The sequence below is a fragment of the Oryctolagus cuniculus genome, chromosome 12 (genome assembly GCF_051225735.1).
Source record: "Oryctolagus cuniculus isolate XC-2025 breed Fujian yellow rabbit chromosome 12, ASM5122573v1, whole genome shotgun sequence".
Taxonomy (NCBI): domain Eukaryota; kingdom Metazoa; phylum Chordata; class Mammalia; order Lagomorpha; family Leporidae; genus Oryctolagus; species Oryctolagus cuniculus.
In genome coordinates this window covers 109734910-109755573 of record NC_142878.1, presented here as the reverse complement: position 1 = coordinate 109755573, position 20664 = coordinate 109734910, and the positions used below count along the sequence as shown (strand labels likewise).

The window sequence follows — 20664 nt, the reverse complement described above, 5'->3', positions numbered from 1 at the left end:
TGGTGGCTTTTTTTTCTTCAGTGCCTTGAGTGTATGGGACATGTTTATAAAACAGCTTTTTAAATGTTCTTTTTTTGCTAATTCTATCACACCAAACTTCTGAGCTTATTTATGTTTATTTTTAAAGAATGATTTATTTGAAAGAGTTAGAGAAAGAGGAGAGAGCGGGAGGGAGGGAAGGAGGGAGGGAGGGAGGGAGGGAGATCTTCCATTTGCTGATTCATTCCCTGGAGAGCTGCACCAGCTAAGGGCTGGGCCAGGCCAGAGCCAAGACCTTCCTCTGGGTCTCCCACGTGGGTGCAGGGGCCCAAGCACTTGGGCCGTTTTCTGCTGCTGTTCCCAGCCCATCAGTCGGGAGCTGGATCAGAAGTGGGGCAGCTAGGACCCCAACCCACTTTGCTTCAGTGCTGGCCCCCGTGGACTCAATTTTCTTGAGGCTGTGAGTCATTGTTGCTGGTTTTTCATATATGACTTTAAAAAAAAAAAAGGCAGATTTATTTATTTTATTTGAAAGTCAGAGTTATACAGAGAGAGGAGAGACAGAGAGAGGTCTTCTATCTGCTGGTTCACTCCCCAGTTGGCCACCGTGGCTGGAGCTGGGCCGACCCGGAGCCAGGAGCTTCTTCCAGGTCTCTCACGTGGGTGCAGGGGCCCAAGGACTTGGGCCATCCTCCACTGCTTTCCCAGGCCATAGCAGAGAGCTGCATCGGAAGTGGAGCAGCCAGGACTTGAACTGGTGCCTGTATAGGATGCCCGTAAGCGTATGCTTAACCTTTTATGCCACAGCAGCAGCTCCCAAATAGGTATTTTTAAAGTGTTGAAGGGCTGGCACTGTGGCATAGCAGGTGAAGCTGCCACCTGCAGTGCCGGCATCCCATGTGGGCACCAGTTCGAGTCCCAGCTACTTTACTTCCAGTCCAGCTCTCTGCTACGGCCTGAGAAAGCAGTAGAGGATGGCCCAGAAGCTTGGGCCCCTGCATCCGTGTGGGAGACCAGGAAGAGGCTCCTGGCTTCAGATCAGCGCAGCTCCAGCTATTGTGGCCATTTGGGGAGTGAACCAGTGGATGGAAGAATTCATTCTCTCTCATTCATTCATATTCTCTCTCTCTCTCTGCCTCTGCCTCTCTGTAACTCTGCGTTTCAAATAAATAAGTCTTAAAAAAAACTATTAAAAAATAAAGTGTTGAATTTTTTTACACAGTAGCTAAGTTACTTGTAGTCAGTTTAACCTTTTTTTTTTTTTTTTTTTTTTTTTTTGACAGGCAGAGTGGACAGTGAGAGAGAGAGACAGAGAGAAAGGTCTTCCTTTTGCCGTTGGTTCACCCTCCAATGGCCGCCGCGGCCGGCGCGCTGCGGCCGGCGCACCGCGCTGATCCGATGGCAGGAGCCAGGAGCCAGGTGCTTCTCCTGGTCTCCCATGGGGTGCAGGGCCCAAGCACCTGGGCCATCCTCCACTGCACTCCCTGGCCACAGCAGACGGCTGGCCTGGAAGAGGGGCAACCGGGACAGAATCCGGCGCCCCGACCGGGACTAGAACCTGGTGTGCTGGCGCCGCTAGGCGGAGGATTAGCCTAGTGAGCCGCGGCGCTGGCCAGTTTAACCTTTTGAACCTTGTGTTTCAAAGTTAGCTTGAGAGAGAGCATCCTGGTCCTCTGGAGCAGACGCCCCAGTGCTCAGGACTAGCGGAGCTGGGCTAACGGAGCCAGGAACTCAGGCCTGGTCCCCCGCATGGAAGGCAGGGGCCTGACTGCCTGAGCCATCACTCTGCCTCCCAGAGCCTGCAGTAGCAGGAAGCTAGAGTCAGGAGCTGGAGTGGGCCGTTCACCCCAGGCACTGGTATGGGACACAGGCGTCTTAGCCGCACCCTCGCTGGGAGATGCCCACCCCTGAGGCTTATTTTTCATTTCCTTGATTTCCTGGCGTTTCTGAGGTGTGCTTCCTACCGAATGTCCTCTGTATTCAGGGAGGTTCTCTCTGCCCTGGGCTCGTCCCTGGGCCCCAGGAGTTCCAGACCGTCAGGCCCGTGCTCCTGCCCAGAATTCGTTCCTGGGGCTCCTGAGATGCGGTCTGTACACGCACGGGTGCTATTCCTCCAGGGATCTGAGGGCCGTGCAGGCTCGGAGGCGCTCTCTGTGTGTAGCCCTCTCTAGCCTACTCTGCCTCTCTGACAGCTCTGTTTGTCCTCCGTTCCTGGGGGCTGTGGGGTCTGCTTGGGTTCCCCTTTGCTGTAAATCCCGGGCTGAGCCTCAGTCAGTGGTGGCCGGGCTCCCTGTGTCAGGTAGCACCATGACCTGTGTCACCTGTTTCCCACTGGCTGAAGTGACAGGGCGCTTCCAAAAGTTCATGGAAAAGAGAATTAAAAATATGACTTCTTTTGATGAAATTTTTTGTACTGTGTGGACGCTGCATATTATGACAAAACTATGCATGGACTTTAAAATTGTTTTGTTTTGGTTCCACAGTAAGCTCATACTTTGAATTCACTTGTCTCTGAACCTTTTGACATATCTGCATAGTTGCTCCTGAGGTACCCAGTCTTCTGGGTCGCTGTAGCTGGAAGATAAGGTTGGACCCTCCTGTTCCCTCTTGGTCAGAAAGAGCATCACAGGTGTGGAATTAATCAGATCTCCCTGTGAGGACGGCAGCATCTGCAGCACAAGTGATGACCAGGCTCTCCTGAGGCCCTCCCCAAGGTAGGGTGGAGCTAGGGAAGCCCTGGTCGCCTGGAGGGCCGCCTCCTATGGGCACCTGTGCAAGGGCCAGGGGCCGCGGCCAGGCCTCCCACACGGTGCTCGCCTCACAAGGACCTGCGCGGCAGCCTGAAGAGGAACTCCGCTGGCCACAGAAAGACAGCGTAGAGATCAGTGTCTGCCTGATTTCAAACAGCAAATATATTCCAGTTCGTGAGTTGTAGATACTGTCTCTTTAAAACCCTGCTTGTCACTTGCCAAGGACACGAGGGAAGACCTGGCTACTCGGAAAGCCGGCAAACACGGGATGGCGGTGAGTGTGGAGCCCGCCTTCCCCACGTGTGCCAGAATAGCAGAGTGGTGATTGGGCAGAGCTCATAGAGGCGTGAATGGAAAGCCCTGAGGATGGCCCGAGTCTGGGCAGAGCTCGCTGCCACACAGGAAGGAGTCCCACAGAACCCGAGGGAAACCTGAAACCTGGCCCCAGCCACCAGTCCAGAGACACAGAGGGCCTACACCGAGGGCCGCCTTGGCAGTGACAATCCCGAGACAGCTCCGGGACAGGGTGTGGCCCGAGGGGTTGTCCCTGCCATTGCCGTTTCTGTTCACCTTTGGAGCTGAGAGTGGAAATAAGCACTCAAAAGAAGAATATTGTGTGAGGTGTGAGAACCACCCTAAATTCCACCTTCAGCGTCCACAGAGGAGGTCACGCTGGAGCAGAGCCCGGCAGGCACTGTCTCCCATGGCTCCGAGTGGCAGGGGCGGGGCTATGCCACCGTGTCATGCTTGGTCTGCAGTGCCTGGGGGATGTTCTGGCCCCTTACAGAAAAAGTGTTGATCCCTGAGCTGAAGAAGCAAAGACCTGGTTGTTTCAAAAAAAAAAAAAAAATTGCAAGGGAAAACCACTGCACACCAAGGTCCCCCGTGTGTGGGTCTCCTGGGACCCTGCTGGAAGGTAAACCAGGGCGAGCGGGGCCTGCGGGTGTTTGACGTGCGAGGGCTGCTGCCTTTGGAAGGGGGGTGTGCCCTGTGGTCAGGTTCCAAGAAGAGCCCCTGGCTCTTGGAGGTAGCTGTCTGCAAACGTCTGGGTTCGCATCAGGATAATGCAGGGCGTGGAAGCCACCAGGTGTGGGTGTGGCAAGATCAGCTGGGCTGGAGGAAGGGCACGCCCTGGCTCCTCACACTGTTTCACCACTCAGTCTACTTTTGTCTGTGCTTGAAAATTCCCACTGGGGCAGGCCCTGTGGCACGGGGGGTAAAGCCACCACCTGTGGTGCCAGCAGCCCATATGGGCACTGGTTCAAGTCCCGGCTGCTCCACTTCCCATCCAGCTCCCTGCTACTGCACCTGGGAGGCAGCAGAGGATGGTCTGGGTGCTTGGGTCCCTGCACCCACGTGGGAGACCCGGAAGAAGCTCCTGGCTCCTGGCTTCAGCCTGGCCATTTGTGGCCATTTGGGCAGTGAACCACAGTGTATGGGAGATTTGTCTGTCTGTCTCTCTCTCTAGTTCTACCTTTCAAATTAAAAAAAAAAAAAAAATAGTGGTTGATCTGGGAGGAGCAGTCTCTCCCAGCCCGAAAGGATTTTAAATAAATGAGAGAAAATCCCCACAGCAGTTCAGAATATTTCAGTTATTTCAGATAAAAGTTTTAAAACAGTCTGTTCAGAGGCCGTCTCCTAGGGGCTGACTGTGGCAGAGGCTCTTGGTTGGATTTCCTCTGGGCTCCCAGGTCCTGGAGGGCAGGCACAGCCTGGAACCCGGTGCTGTCTGGTGCATGACGGACTCTAGGAGAAGTTTCTGGGACAAGGGTGACTGTCGGCAGCGTATTGTGATGTCTAGGTGTTACCCGGTTGTGAGGCACAGTAGTCCTGATTGTCTTCACATCACTCCCTAGTTTTTATTTACCTCATTCCTTCAGACAGGCTGCACTCAGCATGAAACCAGACGTCCGGTGGGTCAGGAAAAGCTGCCTGCAGAATACAGTCGGTCCCGGCGTGTGCGTCTGGGCTGGTGCTGCCCGGACCGAGCCCTCACGTCTGCCTCGCTCCGGGGAAGTCTGCCGCACAACTGTGTCCACGCAGCATGGTGTGTGTTCCGAATGGAGCAGAGACGCTCACATTCAAATCCAAGACCCAGGTCTGGCTCTGACGCCAGCCACGTCATCTTTGCTCTCTATCTTACTGCTTTTTTATTAGCTTATTAAATAACAATTGGTTATGATTATTACATTTTAAAGATTTATTTCTTATCTGAAAGATGGAGTTACAGAGAGGCAGAGGCAGAGAGAGAGGTCTTCAATCCACTGGTTCACTCCTCAAGTGGCCACAATGGCCAGAGCTAGGCCCATCCGAAGCCAGGAGCTTCTTCTGGGTCTCCCATGTGGGTGTAGGGGCCCAAGGACTTGGGCCATCTTCTACTGCTTTCCCAGGCCACAGCAGAGAGTGGGATCGGAAGTGGAGCAGCTGGGACTCTAACTGGTGCCCAAATGGGATGCTGGCACTGCAGGTGGCAGCTTTACCCGCTACACCACAGCACTGACCCTTATACTTCTAATTTTTAAAAATCCCAGTTATTTGCTTGTTCCCTTGACATTGCTGTCTCCTGATCAGTTGTAGTGTTAATGTACTTGAGAGGCACAGCAACCGAATACTGAACAAGAGAGACAGCTCGAGTGGCTCCATCAGCTCATTCATTCCCTGATGCCCTCACCAGTTAAGGTTTGGCCAGGCCAGACCAGGAGCTTAGAACGCCATCGGGATGGGGGGCAGGGCCCGAGTACTGGCGCCGTCACCTGCTGCCTCCCAGGTTGCATTGGCAGGAGCTGGACTGGAACCCGAGCCAGTGCCCTGATGGGATGCAGGCGTCCCAAGTGGCGGCCTAATTGCCATGCAACACTGCTGCCCACCATGGCTCTCTCATCATGCGTGATTTCTTCCTGTTTTCTGTGTAATCGGAACCTCACAAGGCCTGGGCTCCAGGACATGAGTTAGAGACATAACTCTGAGTTTCAGCTGGGTTCTCATTTTTTAATAAATCCCCGGGAGCAGAGGGTCCTCCTCACACGCATGAGTAGCCCTCCAGCTCTCTGGGCACAGGGTCCGGGGCCGCCTGAGCCTAGTCACCCAGTGATGCTGGGACCCTGCTCCCCTCTGCCGATCTCTGAAGGAGGGCATTTGCAGTGGGTGCAAAACACTGCGTTGTTGAAGTCCTGCTGGCGTGGTTTGAGGCTGACTTACAGGGCTCAATGCCTGTGCCCCACCCCCACGATCTGGGGTCTGGGGTGCCCCAGCCTATGGTGCGCAGCGGGAGGCAGGCTGGGGCTCTAGGGCACGTGGGCTTCTGCCACCCGGCTGCACACATCTCCCCGCCGCCTCCTCTCCATGCCTCAGTGGCTCCCTGTTGGCTTATCTTCCCCACAGCTCTTCGTTAGGTGTCACGGGTACAGGGAGAACGTGGGTGGCTGGAATCTAGACATGAATTTCATGATTTAAGCTCTGGCGTCTCTCTGCTTCAAAGTGTGGTGCAGCGGCCCCATGGCCTCTCTGGGAAACTGGGCCAGAGCGGGGCACAGCAGAGGGGGTGCCCCACGTGTGATCAGTGGCAGTGGGGGAGGAACCACGTGCCTGGGATGGGCGCAGGAAAATGAGCCACAGTTCTTGCTGTTGAGTTTCAGGGCGGTGGGAGCCAGGAGAGTGGGGTAGAGGGCAGCGCCTGCCCGTGCTGCGGAACTCAGTGCTGGCTTCCCACGTCCCCGTGCGTCCCCGGCACTGCTGTCCAGCCTCTGCTCGACACCCCCACCCTCGGCTGCCACGCTGTGGCTTGGGCATTGTCTGCTGGTGAATGTGTTGTTTCCCAGGGACCTTCTCTCTGAGTGCGCCGGCTCTGTTCTGTCTCTGCACTTCCAGGTCGTGGCAGCTCACGTGGCGGCTTCTGGTGGTGATCTTGGCCCGGCTGCCACCACCTCCTTGGGCAGATTCTCTGACTTTTTGAACTGTGGGAGGAGCCCAGAGGCATTAAGTGAGCTTCTCGGCCATGACAGGTGCCGCGCAGGGGGCTGAGAGGGGCAGGGAGGCTGCTGAGAGGCAGCTGAGCCCAGCAGGTGGCTCTGCGGAGATGGAGGCCAGCGCTGACATCCGGGAATGTGCGAGTAACAGCCCAAGTCCCAGGACATTAGGGGGAGGAGCTGTTTCTGGACTCTGAACAAGATAGGGGCACGTCGGGTCAGAGTTAAGACGTCCCACCTCACTGGACACGCAGTGCGCTTGCGCGCCTCACAGGGTTAACGAAACGACAGCAGTGTGCCGTGTTCTGTTCACTGTAACAAGGGGTTTCCTTCTTCCGTTCACTCAGTAACGCTTACTGAAGAACCTTCCAGGGTCAAGCACTGTAGTTGGTGCTGTGTGTTCAGTAATGAGCAAAACCGACTTCGCCCCTGCCTGCACGGGGCTTCCAGTCCAGTGGGGAAGAAACGCCCATCAGCAGGGGCGGGAGCTGTGGTGCAGCGGGCGCAGCTGCTGCTTGGGAAATGTGTCTCAAGCCAGTTTGGGTCCCAGCTACTCTGCTTCTGATCCAGCTTCCTGCTGATGCACCTGGGAAGCAGTGTGCCACGGCTCAAGTGCTTGGGCCCCTGCACCCACATGGGAGACCCGGATGGAGCTTCTGGCTCCTGGCTCCCACCTGGCCCAGCCCTAGCTGTGGTGGCCATTTGGGGAGTGAACCAACTGATGCAAGATCTCTGTCTCTCCCTATCTCTTTTTAACTCTGCTTTTCAAATAAATAAGGCAAATAATCGCACACAGACGTACAGATAACCACTGTGAGAGGGAACGGCCAAGTGTTAGTGAAAGTCCGGGGTGGGTGGTTGAGGTTGGGGCAGGTGAAGTGACTAGAGGGGAGCTAGGTGAAAAGGCTGGGGAAGAGCAGAGGGAGGAAATACGTGGCGTGCTGGGCCGCCTCGTGAGGAGCCACCCACAGCTCAGCGCAAGAGGCACTGCCAGAGCCCAGAGCTGCGGGCCGGCGGACGCAGTGGCGGTGCCAGGATGTGAGGGTTAACCGTGTGTTCTAGAACCTGGCCCTGGCCATTCTAGGGCTGTCCCTCATCTACCCAGGAAGGAAGAAATGTAAGCAGTTATGGTGGCGCCTCCAGAGAGCAGGGTCCCGCCAAGGCGTCATCCCAGAGCTCTCCCGCCCTTGCCCCGTCCTGCCTGAGACAAAGCTGGGCTTTAACAAACCCTGGGCGGGGGCACCGCAGGAGCAGGCGCAATGGCGCTGCAGGCCACTGGCCCGGCTGGACTGCAGCTTCCCTGCCAGGGCAGCGGGTGGAAGCCAGGGTTCCCAGCTCCCCTGTGCTGAGGGGTCAGGGCTTCGGCTGCAGAGGTTTCTGGGGGGGCAGCTCCAATGTCGTCTTGGGAGACCACTCGGTCACTTGGGGTGGGTGAGGAGTGGGGAGCAGGGGCCGGGGACCAGGTAGGAGGAGGCTGCCAGGGTTCTGGGGCTGGCTGCTGCAGGCGGGGGGACCGTCAGGTGGGAGAGCCGCTGAGGCAGGAGTGAGACCAGGAGTCCAGCGTGAGTCCAGCCAGTGGCAGGCCTGAGTGGCTGGCGTGGCACCCAGTAGGAGCAGCTGCACGTGTGGAGAGAAACTACCAGGTTGCGATTTCTGTGGGGCAGTGGGGAGGAGGGGGCCTGTGGGACCCCCACCGGCCTGAGCTCTAGGAAGAGACCAGGTCAGGCCAAGGCCTAGAGCTGCCATCTCCTCTTATTTAACACAAGCTTTTCACTTGCAGACAGTGGTAGAATTTACAGGAAAGTAGAGCAGAGCAGAACGGAACTCCCGTAGGCCAGTCGCTGCTTCAGGAACCGCCCCCAGCACACACAGCCCCATTCCGCGTCACACCCGTGTCCTCACTGCACACAGGCGGCTTATGTGGCCACAGAACTGTCGCGTCCCTCGACCAGCAAGGAAGACACGACCCGAACTCTTCTTCAAGCAGTTTATTCAGGAACCTTGAACAAGCTTCTTCTTCCGCCTCCTTCCCTCTCCCATCCCTCTTATAGCCATCAGCACACCAATCAAAAGCAGCCAAGTGGCAAGGATTGATAGGTACAGCAATGCGGAAGCCGGAAGGGAGCTCAGCCATCTCCTTATTAGGAGTTGTTTGTTTCTCGCCAGTCCTTCCGGGAGAAAGGAGCCGGCGCCATCTTTAGGGCGCCGTGCAATGGCTCCCCACAGTTCCCCCTTTTTGTTTTAGAACCAGGCATCTAAGGATTACAGGAGAAGGTAGGGGTCTGTCCCCCACTGCCAGGCATCCACCTGGAACAGCATCCTTTTCGCGGGGGTGGGATCTGGGATGCCAACCCACATGCAGACAGACTTGCCTTCCAGAGAACGTAATGGCTCGTTCTCTCTGCAGTGCTTTGCCTCGCACCCTGCACCCATGCCTAGCATTCAAGGAAGGCCAGCCATGCTTGCGGCGATTGTCCAGCCTCAAGGGCATAAAAGGCTTGAGCTATCATGGCCAATTCCCGCCGATGAGCTGTCCTCATCCTGCACAAACACCACAGGCAAAATAACACAACAAGTAACAGCAACCCCGTCAAAGCTCCAAGTCCTGCCCACTCCTTCAGGTTGGAGACGGCTGTGCGGATCCAGGATGACAATCCAGATGTGAAGGAGACATCCACACGTGTGGAGTTGATGGTGACCACGGCAAGGCACAGTTGCTTCAAGGTGTAGTCAAATTCTGCGGACCAATTCTGCAAGAGCATCTGAGACAACTGTTTAGAGTAATTTGCTGCCTGAGTCATGTTATCGTACTGAACAGAGGTCACACACAACCCTGAAAATTTCCACTCACATCCTAGCTGAGCAAGCTGCCAGAGAGTATCCACCTGCTCCTGTACCAAATCCACACGCTGATTAACAATCATCAAGCCTCCCTTTATATGTACATTTAAGGATGTCTGAGTATCCAAAGCAGCAGCCACGGAGGCCGTCAAATTATTCAGGGTATTAGCAGTTTGAACTGTCCCTGTGAGCGCTATAGCAGCTGTTGTAGCGCCCACAGCTGCAATGGAAATGGCGGTTATAACGGCTGCAGTAACGATCCCAATCAGCAATGTTATAATGAAGATAGAGAGGCTGCTTTGTGACATTGTCTGTTTGCCGCACCAGTCGCTCAGGTAACCATCGAGAATATAGAAACATGTCCACGTCCCCATATTAAAACAGGGTCAGGTCCATACCATTGAGCAGTTAGAGGGTCTTTCCACTTCACATAGACTTGTTGTCTTTTGGTTTCAGGATGCCAGTGACGATGAGCTGCAGATTTCCCTTGATTATCCAGTATTAGAAAATTTAAAATGAAAAGAGCATGTGATAGCCATTTTTGTGGGGAATATGCCATGGTCCCGTATTCCCCCTTTTTTATTTTTTGTAAATAATTTTTTAATGTGGCATGTGCTCGTTCCACAATACCTTGTCCCTGGGGATTATAAGGAATCCCGGTGATGAGAGATGTGGAAGTTAGTACAGAAGTGCTTAAAAGAGTTGGAAGTATACGCTGGGCCATTATTAGTTTTTATCTGTATAGGGGTTCCTAGAACAGCAAAGGCCTGAAGGCAATGATAGATGTTTGGCAGCCTCACCGCATTGCGGGGTGGCAAAAACAAAACCTGAACATGTATCTAAAGAAACATGTATGTATTTTAGTTTACCAAATTCAGAAAAATGGGTAACATCCATCTGCCAAAGCTTAAGGTTTGGACATTGAGGTGATGCAAATCATGACCAAGGGATGCTTCTTAGACTTTGTCAGTCCCTCTTTAAAGGATCTGGCTTCTGAGCCAGAGACTGGAGCAGCTAGAAAGAAACACGTTTATAACTGAAGTTTAGCATCATTTCACATCTTGGCACCACTTTTAATCTAAACAGCCCGATTGGTTATTATCTCTGCAAGATGAGAGATATCTCTTTTGACATCTCCAGGGGCCCTCTGGAGATACCAAAAGTTCAGAGAATTTAGAACTTTGATTTTCAGAAAGTCTGTTAAAGGTGCCAAGAGAACTTAGAGTATCTGGTCAAAATAGAATTCCTTAACATTTAGTCAGGGCGATTTTAACACTTTTAGACCAGATCTGATCATAATATTTAACATAACTTTTTAAGACTTAATACTTTTTATCAATCATAACTTAACAGACAGTAGTGTTAAAAAGAGACGTTACAGTTTTGCAACAACAGATTTTAAGATTTACAATTGAGACCATTTCCAGATAATTACTAACATTAGTACACATTTTAAAAAATCCCATTGTTATAACAGAAGATCAGACTTCAACTTTAGGTTAGTGTAATTTTGGCATTAACATTTAACTTATAGAAAACTCTGTAAACAATGTTTTAAAATCGTAAACTTTTTACAACTTTTCATGACTTGCTCACACCTTCTGAAACTTTATACCTGTAGTTACTTTTACAGTCTTGAATTATCATGTATGGACAACCTATGAGAATACATGCTGGCAAACTTAAAAGTCTCTTATCAAATTTAAGATGTTGAAAGTACACATAATACATTTTCCATATTTTACTTAGCACCGATGCCTGGATAACTTAAAACACTGAGCTATTAATGAATACCACACCATTATCTGAATTAAAAGTCAAAATTACATTTCCATGCTTTTAAGTAACATAAGGATAACACCACTTGGGCAGCAAGAGTCACTAGTGCATATTTACAACTTTGAAAAGATCTTCATCCTTAAGAGAAACAAGTTTAAAGCATATCAAAGACATGTAAATGTAAAATCGAGCAAGTAAACCAAAGGGCGTTTGCATTAACCCAATTTTCTGAACCAATCTGTATTGGCTTACTTGAGTTAACAACATAAAGGCTTGTATACACAGAATTTACTCTCATTTTTATAAGACTACTTTAGCTGAAAAGCAAAAACATGAATACAACATAGATTTGACATCATTTACTACATTTTAATACACTTTGTATAATTTGAATTGACTCAAACAGCTGTTACTTTAACAAATTTAGAGTCCCATCCTTTGAGAGTTCCAGGGATCCGACTGGAAGCCCCAAAGTTGAAAGACTCGGTTTAGAATTTAAACTATCAGAGTCAAAACATTTTAGTCAAAAATTAGTACGTTTAACCAAGGCTGTGGACTAGATCTGATCAAAGTTAGGTACTCACTCAAACATTAAAGATATAATGTAAACAGCTTCATGGTGCAGTTTTTCCAATCAAGACTCATACTGGCAATAGAAAAATGCGAAACCTTCAAGACACATGAAAACTCTCATTAGATAAGTTAGCTACAGCAGCACAGAAAAGAATTATCAGCGTATGAGCCCATTGCTTAAGTTTTTATTAACTGTAAAGAGAAAAACCCATCAAGTTGGAAAGGGTTATCGAATTAAGACTTTTCTCTAGGTCAAGATACCTGTGGAATTTTTCCTCTCTCTTTCTCCTGGCCTGTCGCGTCCCCCTTTTTGTTTTAAAAGATATTCTTTCAGTGTGCGGTGTGCTCGCTCAATTATGCCCTGGCCCTGAGGATTGTATGGCAATCCATGGACAAGTTGAACCTCCATTTTTTGGCAAAAGGTGGTAAAGGTTTGAGATGTATATCAGTTTTTAGCACCTGGGGTCTCCCCCAGGCGGCCCATGCATCCAGACAATGAGCAATCACCTGACATTAGGGATACAATTGGACTAGAAGGTTTAATCGGTCCTGCGGTTTCCAATATCTTTAATGCGTTCACCACATATAAGGAATCTGACAACAAGTTAAAGGCAAAAGAGCACTGCTTAAGGATTTCAATAACTATTTTTAATTCCACAACTTGAGGTGAGCCTGGCTGAAACTGATGAAATACCGGGTCATTAGCCTCTACCATATAAACCCCACAGCCTGTTTTTTTTTTTTTTTTTTTTTTTATTTTTTGACAGGCAGAGTGGACAGTGAGAGAGAGAGAGACAGAGAGAAAGGTCTTCCTTTGCCGTTGGTTCACCCTCCAATGGCCGCCGCGGCCGGCGCGCTGTGGCCGGCGCACCGCGCTGATCCGATGGCAGGAGCCAGGAGCCAGGTGCTTTTCCTGGTCTCCCATGGGGTGCAGGGCCCAAGCACCTGGGCCATCCTCCACTGCACTCCCTGGCCACAGCAGAGAGCTGGCCTGGAAGAGGGGCAACCGGGACAGAATCCGGCACCCCGACCGGGACTAGAACCCGGTGTGCCGGCGCCGCTAGGCGGAGGATTAGCCTAGTGAGCCGCGGCGCCGGCCACAGCCTGTTTTTGACCCATCCGTAAATATATTTGGAGCACCTGGTAATGGCTCAGCGGCTGTAATTTTTGGAAATCCTCATTTGCCAATTCAATTCCCGTACTTGCTTTATACCAGACTCTTTGTTATCACCACACTCTTCAGACTCACTGCTGCTTTCTGAGCTACTTTCTGCACTAGTACTACTTACTGAGGAGGGGCTGCGCAACTCGGAAAGATCGGGGTACAGTTTTTTCCTAGTTCTTTTCTGACTCTCCTTCAAAGTTTTCCCTTTTTCACTGGCAGCTCTCTCGGAGTGCTCTTCCTGAAGCTCCTCCAAGGCAGCTTGACCGCTCAGAATAGTTTCACTACACCGCTCATCCTCAAGGCATGCTCGCACTAACTTCCATATTGGTCTCACTCCCCTTTCGAGATTACCCTGTTCAAATGCAAAATCCAAATCCCTGCCTAGTTTGTCCCATGAAGGGATAGTAAGGCTTCCCGAAACCACATACCAGGGTGCAATGGTATCGCAGTTACGTAAAAACCTATGCAATGTACTAGGCTTAAGTTTCAAACCGTTTTCCCAAAGCAGCGCATTCAGCGCCAGAAAAATTGGATGGGACTGTGAATTACCCACCGTCAAATATTGTACTCTTTCCCTGGCCACGGGTCAGAGCTCCTTCTGCTTTTGTCACAGAACTTCCTCTGCTTTAATCGCAGAGCTATCCTCCCGCTATTGTCGCAGGACTTCCCGCTCTTATCGTGGATCCCCACCTTATTTTCCTGGGGGACTTACCAGCGCTGCCCTGACTGCAGGAAGTTCTGAGTTCGCGTTTGAGATGGTTCCCCGTACGGGCCACCAGTTGTCGCGTCCCTCGACCAGCAAGGAAGACACGACCCGAACTCTTCTTCAAGCAGTTTATTCAGGAACCTTGAACAAGCTTCTTCTTCCGCCTCCTTCCCTCTCCCATCCCTCTTATAGCCATCAGCACACCAATCAAAAGCAGCCAAGTGGCAAGGATTGATAGGTACAGCAATGCGGAAGCCGGAAGGGAGCTCAGCCATCTCCTTATTAGGAGTTGTTTGTTTCTCGCCAGTCCTTCCGGGAGAAAGGAGCCGGCGCCATCTTTAGGGCGCCGTGCAATGGCTCCCCACACAGAACCAGCGCAGTGCAGAAGGCCGCAAGGCCCTGGGCTCTGCCCCGAGCCAACAGAGCATTCATTGTGGCCCGCCCCTTCCTGTTCTGCACCTGCTCAGCCTCACAGGACGCCTGCGCTGAGGGTGGCCCCCAAGCACTTAAACACAGCCAGGGAACTGAAAAACAGAGTTACAATTTTTTTTAAAAAAATTATTTTATTGATTTCAAAGACAGCTACAGAGAGAGGTAGATTCAGAGAGAAAGAGAGAGAGAGAGGTCTTCCATCCGCTGGTCACTCCCCAAATGACTGCAGCAGCCAGAGCTGAGCTGATCTGAAGCCAGGAGCCAGGAACCTCCTCCCGGTCTCCTACTCGAGTGCAGGGGCCCAAGGACTTGGGCCATCCTCCACTGCTTTCCCAGGCCACAGCAGAGAGCTGGATGGGAAGAGGAGCAGCTGGAGCCTGAACTGGCACCCATATGGGATGGCGGCGCTGCATGCTGGGGCTTTAACCCCAGAGTTACAATGTTATTTCATTTACATTTAGGTTTTAAAATGGAAGCAACATAAAATATTATTAAATTGAACTTCATTATTTTGGCAGGACTGCCTCTCACTTTAACCATTGAAAAAACTGTTCAAAATGAAATGTGGCATAAGTATAAAGTGCACACTGATTCTCAAAGGCTTAGTGCAAAAAATAATAAGGGGCCCAGCGCTGTGGCGCAGCCGTTAAAGCCGTGGCCTGCAGCACTGGCATCCATATGGGTGCTGGTTTGAGTCCCAGTTGCTCCACTTCCCATCTAGCTTCCTGCTAACGTGCCTGGGAAAGCAGTGGAGAATCTTCAAGTGTTTGGGCCCTGCAGCCACGTGGGAGTTCCAGGTGAAGCTCCTAGCTTCGGCCTGGCACAGCCCCGGCCATTGTGGCCATTTGGGGAGCGAACAAGTGGATGGAAGACCTATCTCTGTCTCTGCTCCCTCTGTAACTCTGCATTTCAAATAAATAAATCTTAAAAAAGAAATAGTGTGGGGCCGGCGCTATGGCGCAGTGGGTTAACGCCCTGTCTTGAAGCACCAGCATCCCATTTGGGTGCTGGGTTCTAGTCCCAGCTGCTCCACTTCTGATCCAGCTCTCTGCTGTGGCCTGGGAAAGCAGCAGAAGATGACCCAAGTCCTTGGGCCCCTGCACCCACGTGGGAGACCTGGAAGAAGCTCCTGGCTCCTGGTTTTGGATCGGTACAGCTCCGGCCATTGCATCCATCTGGGGAGTGTACCAGTGGATGGAAGACCGCTGTCTCTGTCTCTACCTCTCTCTGTAACTGTTTCAAATAAATAAAATAAATCTTTTTTAAAAAGAAAAACTTGGTGTGAACACAGCAATTTGTAGTTCATGTGTTCTGATATATTAGGTTAATACTAACGTCCCAGCAGGCGTGGTCACCTCCGTGGCGGCAGCCCTCTTCCCCGGCACCCTGCATGGTTTTCCGTGGCGCCCGCTGGGCTGCCTGCCCTCTGCACAGCTGTCTGCATTCTTTCAGTGGGTTAAAGAGCAGAACTGCGAGACCCAGCCGTGCGCCGGGCAGTCTGTCCTAGCGGCCCCTGCCTCGGGGCTGCTGGTTCCGGGTAGATTCCAGATGTGTCTGTTGCCACGCTGCGCTCCCGCCAGCAGGGGCGTGCGGCCAGGTGCCCTGTGCACTGCATTCTAGAATGGCAGGGGTCTGTATTGATGAGGCATGAGCACACCAGTCACTGATCCTTACAGCATGCCTCTTTTTGCTAATCCTGAGTTTTTAAGAGATACAAATATTTTCTTTTTCCATTAAAAGTAAAATTTATTAATGATAAAAATCTTAGAATCAGCATTGACTCTTTTCTTTAAGTGAGAGCGTGGGAGAATGAACCCACAACACTCTCCTGGGGTGTCGGTCCCTGTGAAGGGACAGCAGCACTTCCCGTTGTCACAGTCCAGGAGCGACGAGTCCCTGGAGCCTCCCTGGCTGTGGCTGCGTTTCAGGCCCGAGAGCCTGGGCCCGGCTCCTGAGGGCCCGAGCACCCGAGTCTCCTCCGCTCCTTCGTCAGCCTTGACACTCGTGGGCCCCCTGCTGCCCCTTTCGCCTGTTGTTGCGTCCAGATGGAAGGGAGAGCGAGACAGCACCCAGACCGCTTCACGTTTCCGAATCTCAGCCAGGGAACCTCGCGTGCGCTGTGGATGTGCCGGTTCCTAAGTTAGCACAGCGGAACCCGTGTTTTGCAGGAATGTGGTTATCATTTGGCAAACATCAGACGCAGAACTGCATTTGCAGCAAGTGTGGCCGTGGGCATTGCCTGTTGTGTTCATCTTCGGTAGGAAGAGGTGCAGGAAAGCCGACTGCTGACACTGCCCCGGCGGGAGCCGCAGCAGGACGGGCGCAGCCTGCCGTCACCTCCCGGGGCTGAGCACCGGGGTGGATGGCTCGGGCCTGCTAACAGGACACAGCTGTCCGGCCACTCCTCACAGCCCTCTCCCCACTTCTGCCTGTTTCAGGAAGGGTTCTCGCTCGTCGGCAGCAGGAGCTGGTTGAAGATCGTGCGACGCGTGGACTGTCTGCTCTTTGGAACCACGGTAAAGGCAAGGTCACCTGAGCCTGCTCTTCCTTTTCTGTGTGTGGCGGGCGTGGCCCCCCCCCCCCCCCCCCGGTGCACGGGGGCGGGAGGAACGCACGTGCTCAGCGGAGCAGACGGGCCGTGGGGAGGCAGGGCCGCGTCGGCGGGGGCAGCCCGACTGATGGGCAGGGGAGGGGTGCACGCTGTGCGTCTTGCTGCTGACGTGTGTGGAGGAGGCAGGGCTTCACCGAGTTTGTCTTCGTTTTTTCCCCTTTAATATTAGAAAATCAGATTCATTTGCTTCGCAGCTGTGTTAACAGACACAGGCCACTGCTCACCTGGCCTGTTCTGTGGCTGTGAGGGCCGGCTGAGGCGATGACAGGAAATGGGCTCCGAGAGCCAGAGGCGTCCTCACCTCGGGGCCGCTCCGCCCACCGTGAGTGCGGGCAGCAGGCGCGGGGGCATCGGCCTTCCCGTCCGGGGGCATCAGCGCGGCTGCCGGGCTCGGCACCCTTGACGTGGGGCAGCTGTTGGCCCTGCCGCGCTGTAGCAACTGCGCATGCTCGGCGCTCCAGCCCGTGTTCGGGATCGCCGTAAGCCAGCGCAGCACCATTGGTTTCTTTGCAACTGTGAGTGTTTTGTGCAGTTAAGAACACCGTGCTGCCCACCTGCGCCCCCTTCCCCTCAGAGGAGGCTGGGCCAGGAGCTCAGGGAGCTGCCTCCCACCGGCCGTCAGCTCACGGAGCGAATGGGTCTCCTCGGCTCCCAGCACGCTGCGGGCTGTTGCAGCGTTGACGTCTCCTCTCAGGTCTTGTTAGATCCTAACCGTGAAGCGCAAAGTGGAAACCGCCCAGAACCTGATTGCCAGCCGCTGCTGCGGTTTGCAGTGTGGCCAGGTGCCCACGCGGCACAGTCGGGAGGGCCCCAGGCACAGGGGACACAGCCCCACCAGAGCAGCCTTGTTGCTGTTTTGTGCTGAACGAGAAACCCACAAATAGGCCATTGCTAGTACTGGCCAGCGCCTTGGGCTGCTGGGACCCAGGTCAGCATCCTGGTCTCTCGGCCCGACGCAGTTGACTGTTTCCATTCACTCTGGGAAGGTGAGCGTGCCCCGCCCCCTAGACAAGGAAGGTTTTCCTGTAAGGTGCTGCAGCCCGCACAGCCAGGATGTCGGCTCTGGTCTCCTGGGCCAGGGCAGCAGAGGTGAGGCAGACACGTGCTCGGCTTGCCCAGCCCTGCTGAGGACGGCCTTGTGCCACCCAGAGGGGGGCTTGGGTCCCACACTTCAGTCATGTGATAGGGACCCGCAGCACTGCAGTCACTGAAAACACTCCATTATTGTTCATTTGAAAACCAGAGAGCAGGCACCGGTGCTGTGGCATAGCAGGTAAAGCCACTGCCTGCAGTGCTGGCATCCCACGTGGGCGCCAGTTAGAGCCCCAGCTACTCCGCTTCTGATCCAGCTCCCTGCTAATGCCTGTGGGAAAGCAGTGGAGGACGGCCCAAGTCCTTGGGCCCCTGCACCCATGTGGGAGACCCGGATGAAGCTCCTGGCTTTGGCCTGGTCCAGTCCTAGCCGTTGTGGCCATCTGGGGCGTGAACCAGTGGATGGACGATCAATTGTCTCTCTCTCCCCTCCTCTGTAACTCTGCCTTTCAAATAAATAAATCAGTCTTTAAAAAAGAAAAAGCAGAGAGAGAGAGGTGCCCCCCCATCCAGTGGTTCCCACTCCAGGTAGCCAGGGCGGGGGTGTAGGTGGGAGCTGGGAGCTGGGAACTGAGCCCAGGTCGCCCCCCGGGTAGCAGAGACTGGAGTACTGGAGCCATCCTGCTGCCTGCCAGGATGTGCGCTGGCATGAAGCCGGCATCGGGACAGGCACTGTGACTTGGGTGGCATCGGTAGACCAAGGGGTTGGACAGTGCGGCTGTCAGCAGCCAGGGGCTGCTTCCCGGGCCCCCAAGCGTCTCCAGCCAGGGCTGCTCCAGGCCCTCATGGGAAACGCGCAGTCTACCCCCACCCCAGAGGACACGTACACCTCCTGCCAAAGCTGCTGTGTTCACGCCGGAGCAGTGACAGGAGCGAGCCTGGATTCCAGGATGCGGAGCCTGCACATACAGAGCACCAACTGTATACCTACCGTCTGTGACACGGCTTTTTATGTGTTTGTGTACATAACTTGCAACATTCAAGGGTGGGAATCTTTCCTCTGTTCTTGCTGTGAATGGCATCCCTTACTCAAAGTATTTGCAGCTACTTAGTATCAGGTTTTTTCTGAATTAATTCAAATTCAGCCCCCTTACTAGTCATATTAACTCGGCTAATTGATGTTAATTTTTAGGAAATTAATTTTGCAATCTGTAAACAGTAACACTTGTATTTCTGTCAGTGATTTTTATCGTTGGTTACTTTCGCCGCCTTGCCAGATAGCACTGACCTCCCGGGGCCGTGCGGGCCTGCTCGTGTGGCTCAGAGCTGCCCGCCTGGCCTCTGTGGGGCTGCTCCTCCCCGTGTGACCTCGCACCAGGGTCCTGGACGGTCCTCTGTGCCCTCCGACCCCCACCAAGGTGCCGCCATCCACTGTGGGGCTGTGCCCCGCGTGGCGGATTCACAGGCAGCCCACACAGATGGGCGTCCTCGGGCTGCTGGTCTGGGGGGACCTCGGCCACTGACACGTGGGGGAAGCGAGGTCCTGCAGCGTGATGGCCCCACGCTCCAGGGCAGCAGTGTTTCCTCTCCTGTGGCCTGGACGGCAGAGGGAGCCAGGCCTGCCCGTGTGTGAGGCCTGGGCGGGAAGTCCTCTCCTGTGAGCGCTGCCAGCCGGTTCCAGAGTAGCGGCAAGGACATGCCGCCTCCAGCCCTTTCCCTGTGCTCTCCTCCGCCCTGGGAGCACGGCCCCGGGGGCCCCGTGGCCACGGGAAGTCGCTCACGGATCTGGGCGAGGAGCACCCCTGGCCATGCGGGGCCTCCGGGGCTGCCCCTGCCACTGGCTGCTGACCAGGCTGTGGCGGTGCCGAAAGCTCAGCGGGGCTCAGCGGGGCTCAGCGAAAAGCTCAGCGAAAGCTCAGTGAGGCTGGGCGTCGGCACTGGGTGGTGCTGATCCTCCCTTGGCCTCCTGGGGACAGGCACTGTCCCCGACTGCTGTTTCCGGGGCTCTTCTCCTGGGCGACCGAGTGCTCCCGCCGGCACAGGAACCGCTCGCTTCCCGGCGAGGAGCCCGCGCTCCTTCCCACGGGGCGTGCAGATACCTCTGCAGAGACACAGCCTGACCTGGCCGCCGCTGGTGGCGGGTCCGTGGCGGGAAGTCTGAGGGTGCGGGGAGTCTCACACGAGCCACTCGGGAGCGAAGGTGGGCCAGGTCGGGCTCTCAGAAACCACGTGCCGCGTGTGTGCTCGCCCGTGGGCGCCCCACGCCCCTCCCTGCTCTCGGGGACCTGCCCTGCTGGCGCACTTGAGCGGTGTGTGCTGTGTGCGGTCTTAACGTGACCTGCTCAGAAGGGCAGTGAGGGAACGGGCATCCCGACGGCGGTGGCGGGGCTGTGTCCTGTGCCGGGCCAGCCCAGCCCCCGTCCTCCTCAGCGCACACCGGGCTTCAGGCCCTCCTGGTCCCTTGGGGGTCACCCACCCAGGAGGACGCCTGCTGGCCCACGGCCGAGCAGTGCCCCAGCGAGACCTGTGCAGTGTGCAGCCGCACTCGCAACCAAGGGATGGGAAGCACGAGAGCTAGCCCGGTGGGCTGACAGGCCCAAGCGTGCCGAGTGGCTCCCACGCGGAGCAGCCGGGCCGCAGACGAGGCGCCCGTGAGAGTTTGGCGGCTTTAGCGAGAAGCAAGGCTGGAGGTAACCCACGTGTCTGTGCGCGGGGCCGACCAAAGCGCGGGGCACCGAGGCACACCTCCATTTCCATGTAAAATATAGAAGGCCGGGCTGCGGAGCCCCTGTGTGTCACGCGCGCATGCGTGCTGCTGGTGCCTCTGCCAG

General features: G+C 54.3%; 1 protein-coding gene and 1 long non-coding RNA gene across 2 annotated transcripts in view; one reads left to right on the top strand and one right to left on the bottom strand.

The window, feature by feature from the left end:
- The window catches only part of REC114 (REC114 meiotic recombination protein), a 125393-nt gene that overhangs the window by 96824 nt on the left and 7905 nt on the right, over positions 1–20664 (top strand). Inside the window, exon 3 of the mRNA XM_051822308.3 lies at positions 16629–16706. Coding sequence (XP_051678268.2) covers positions 16629–16706 — 78 coding nt within the window. The remainder of the gene's footprint in view (positions 1–16628; positions 16707–20664) is intronic.
- LOC149123232 (uncharacterized) lies at positions 8668–13920 on the bottom strand. Its single transcript, XR_016217665.1, has 2 exons — positions 13765–13920; positions 8668–11983 (listed from the first exon to the last, which is right to left on the bottom strand). It is a non-coding gene; the product is annotated as an uncharacterized LOC149123232 (long non-coding RNA).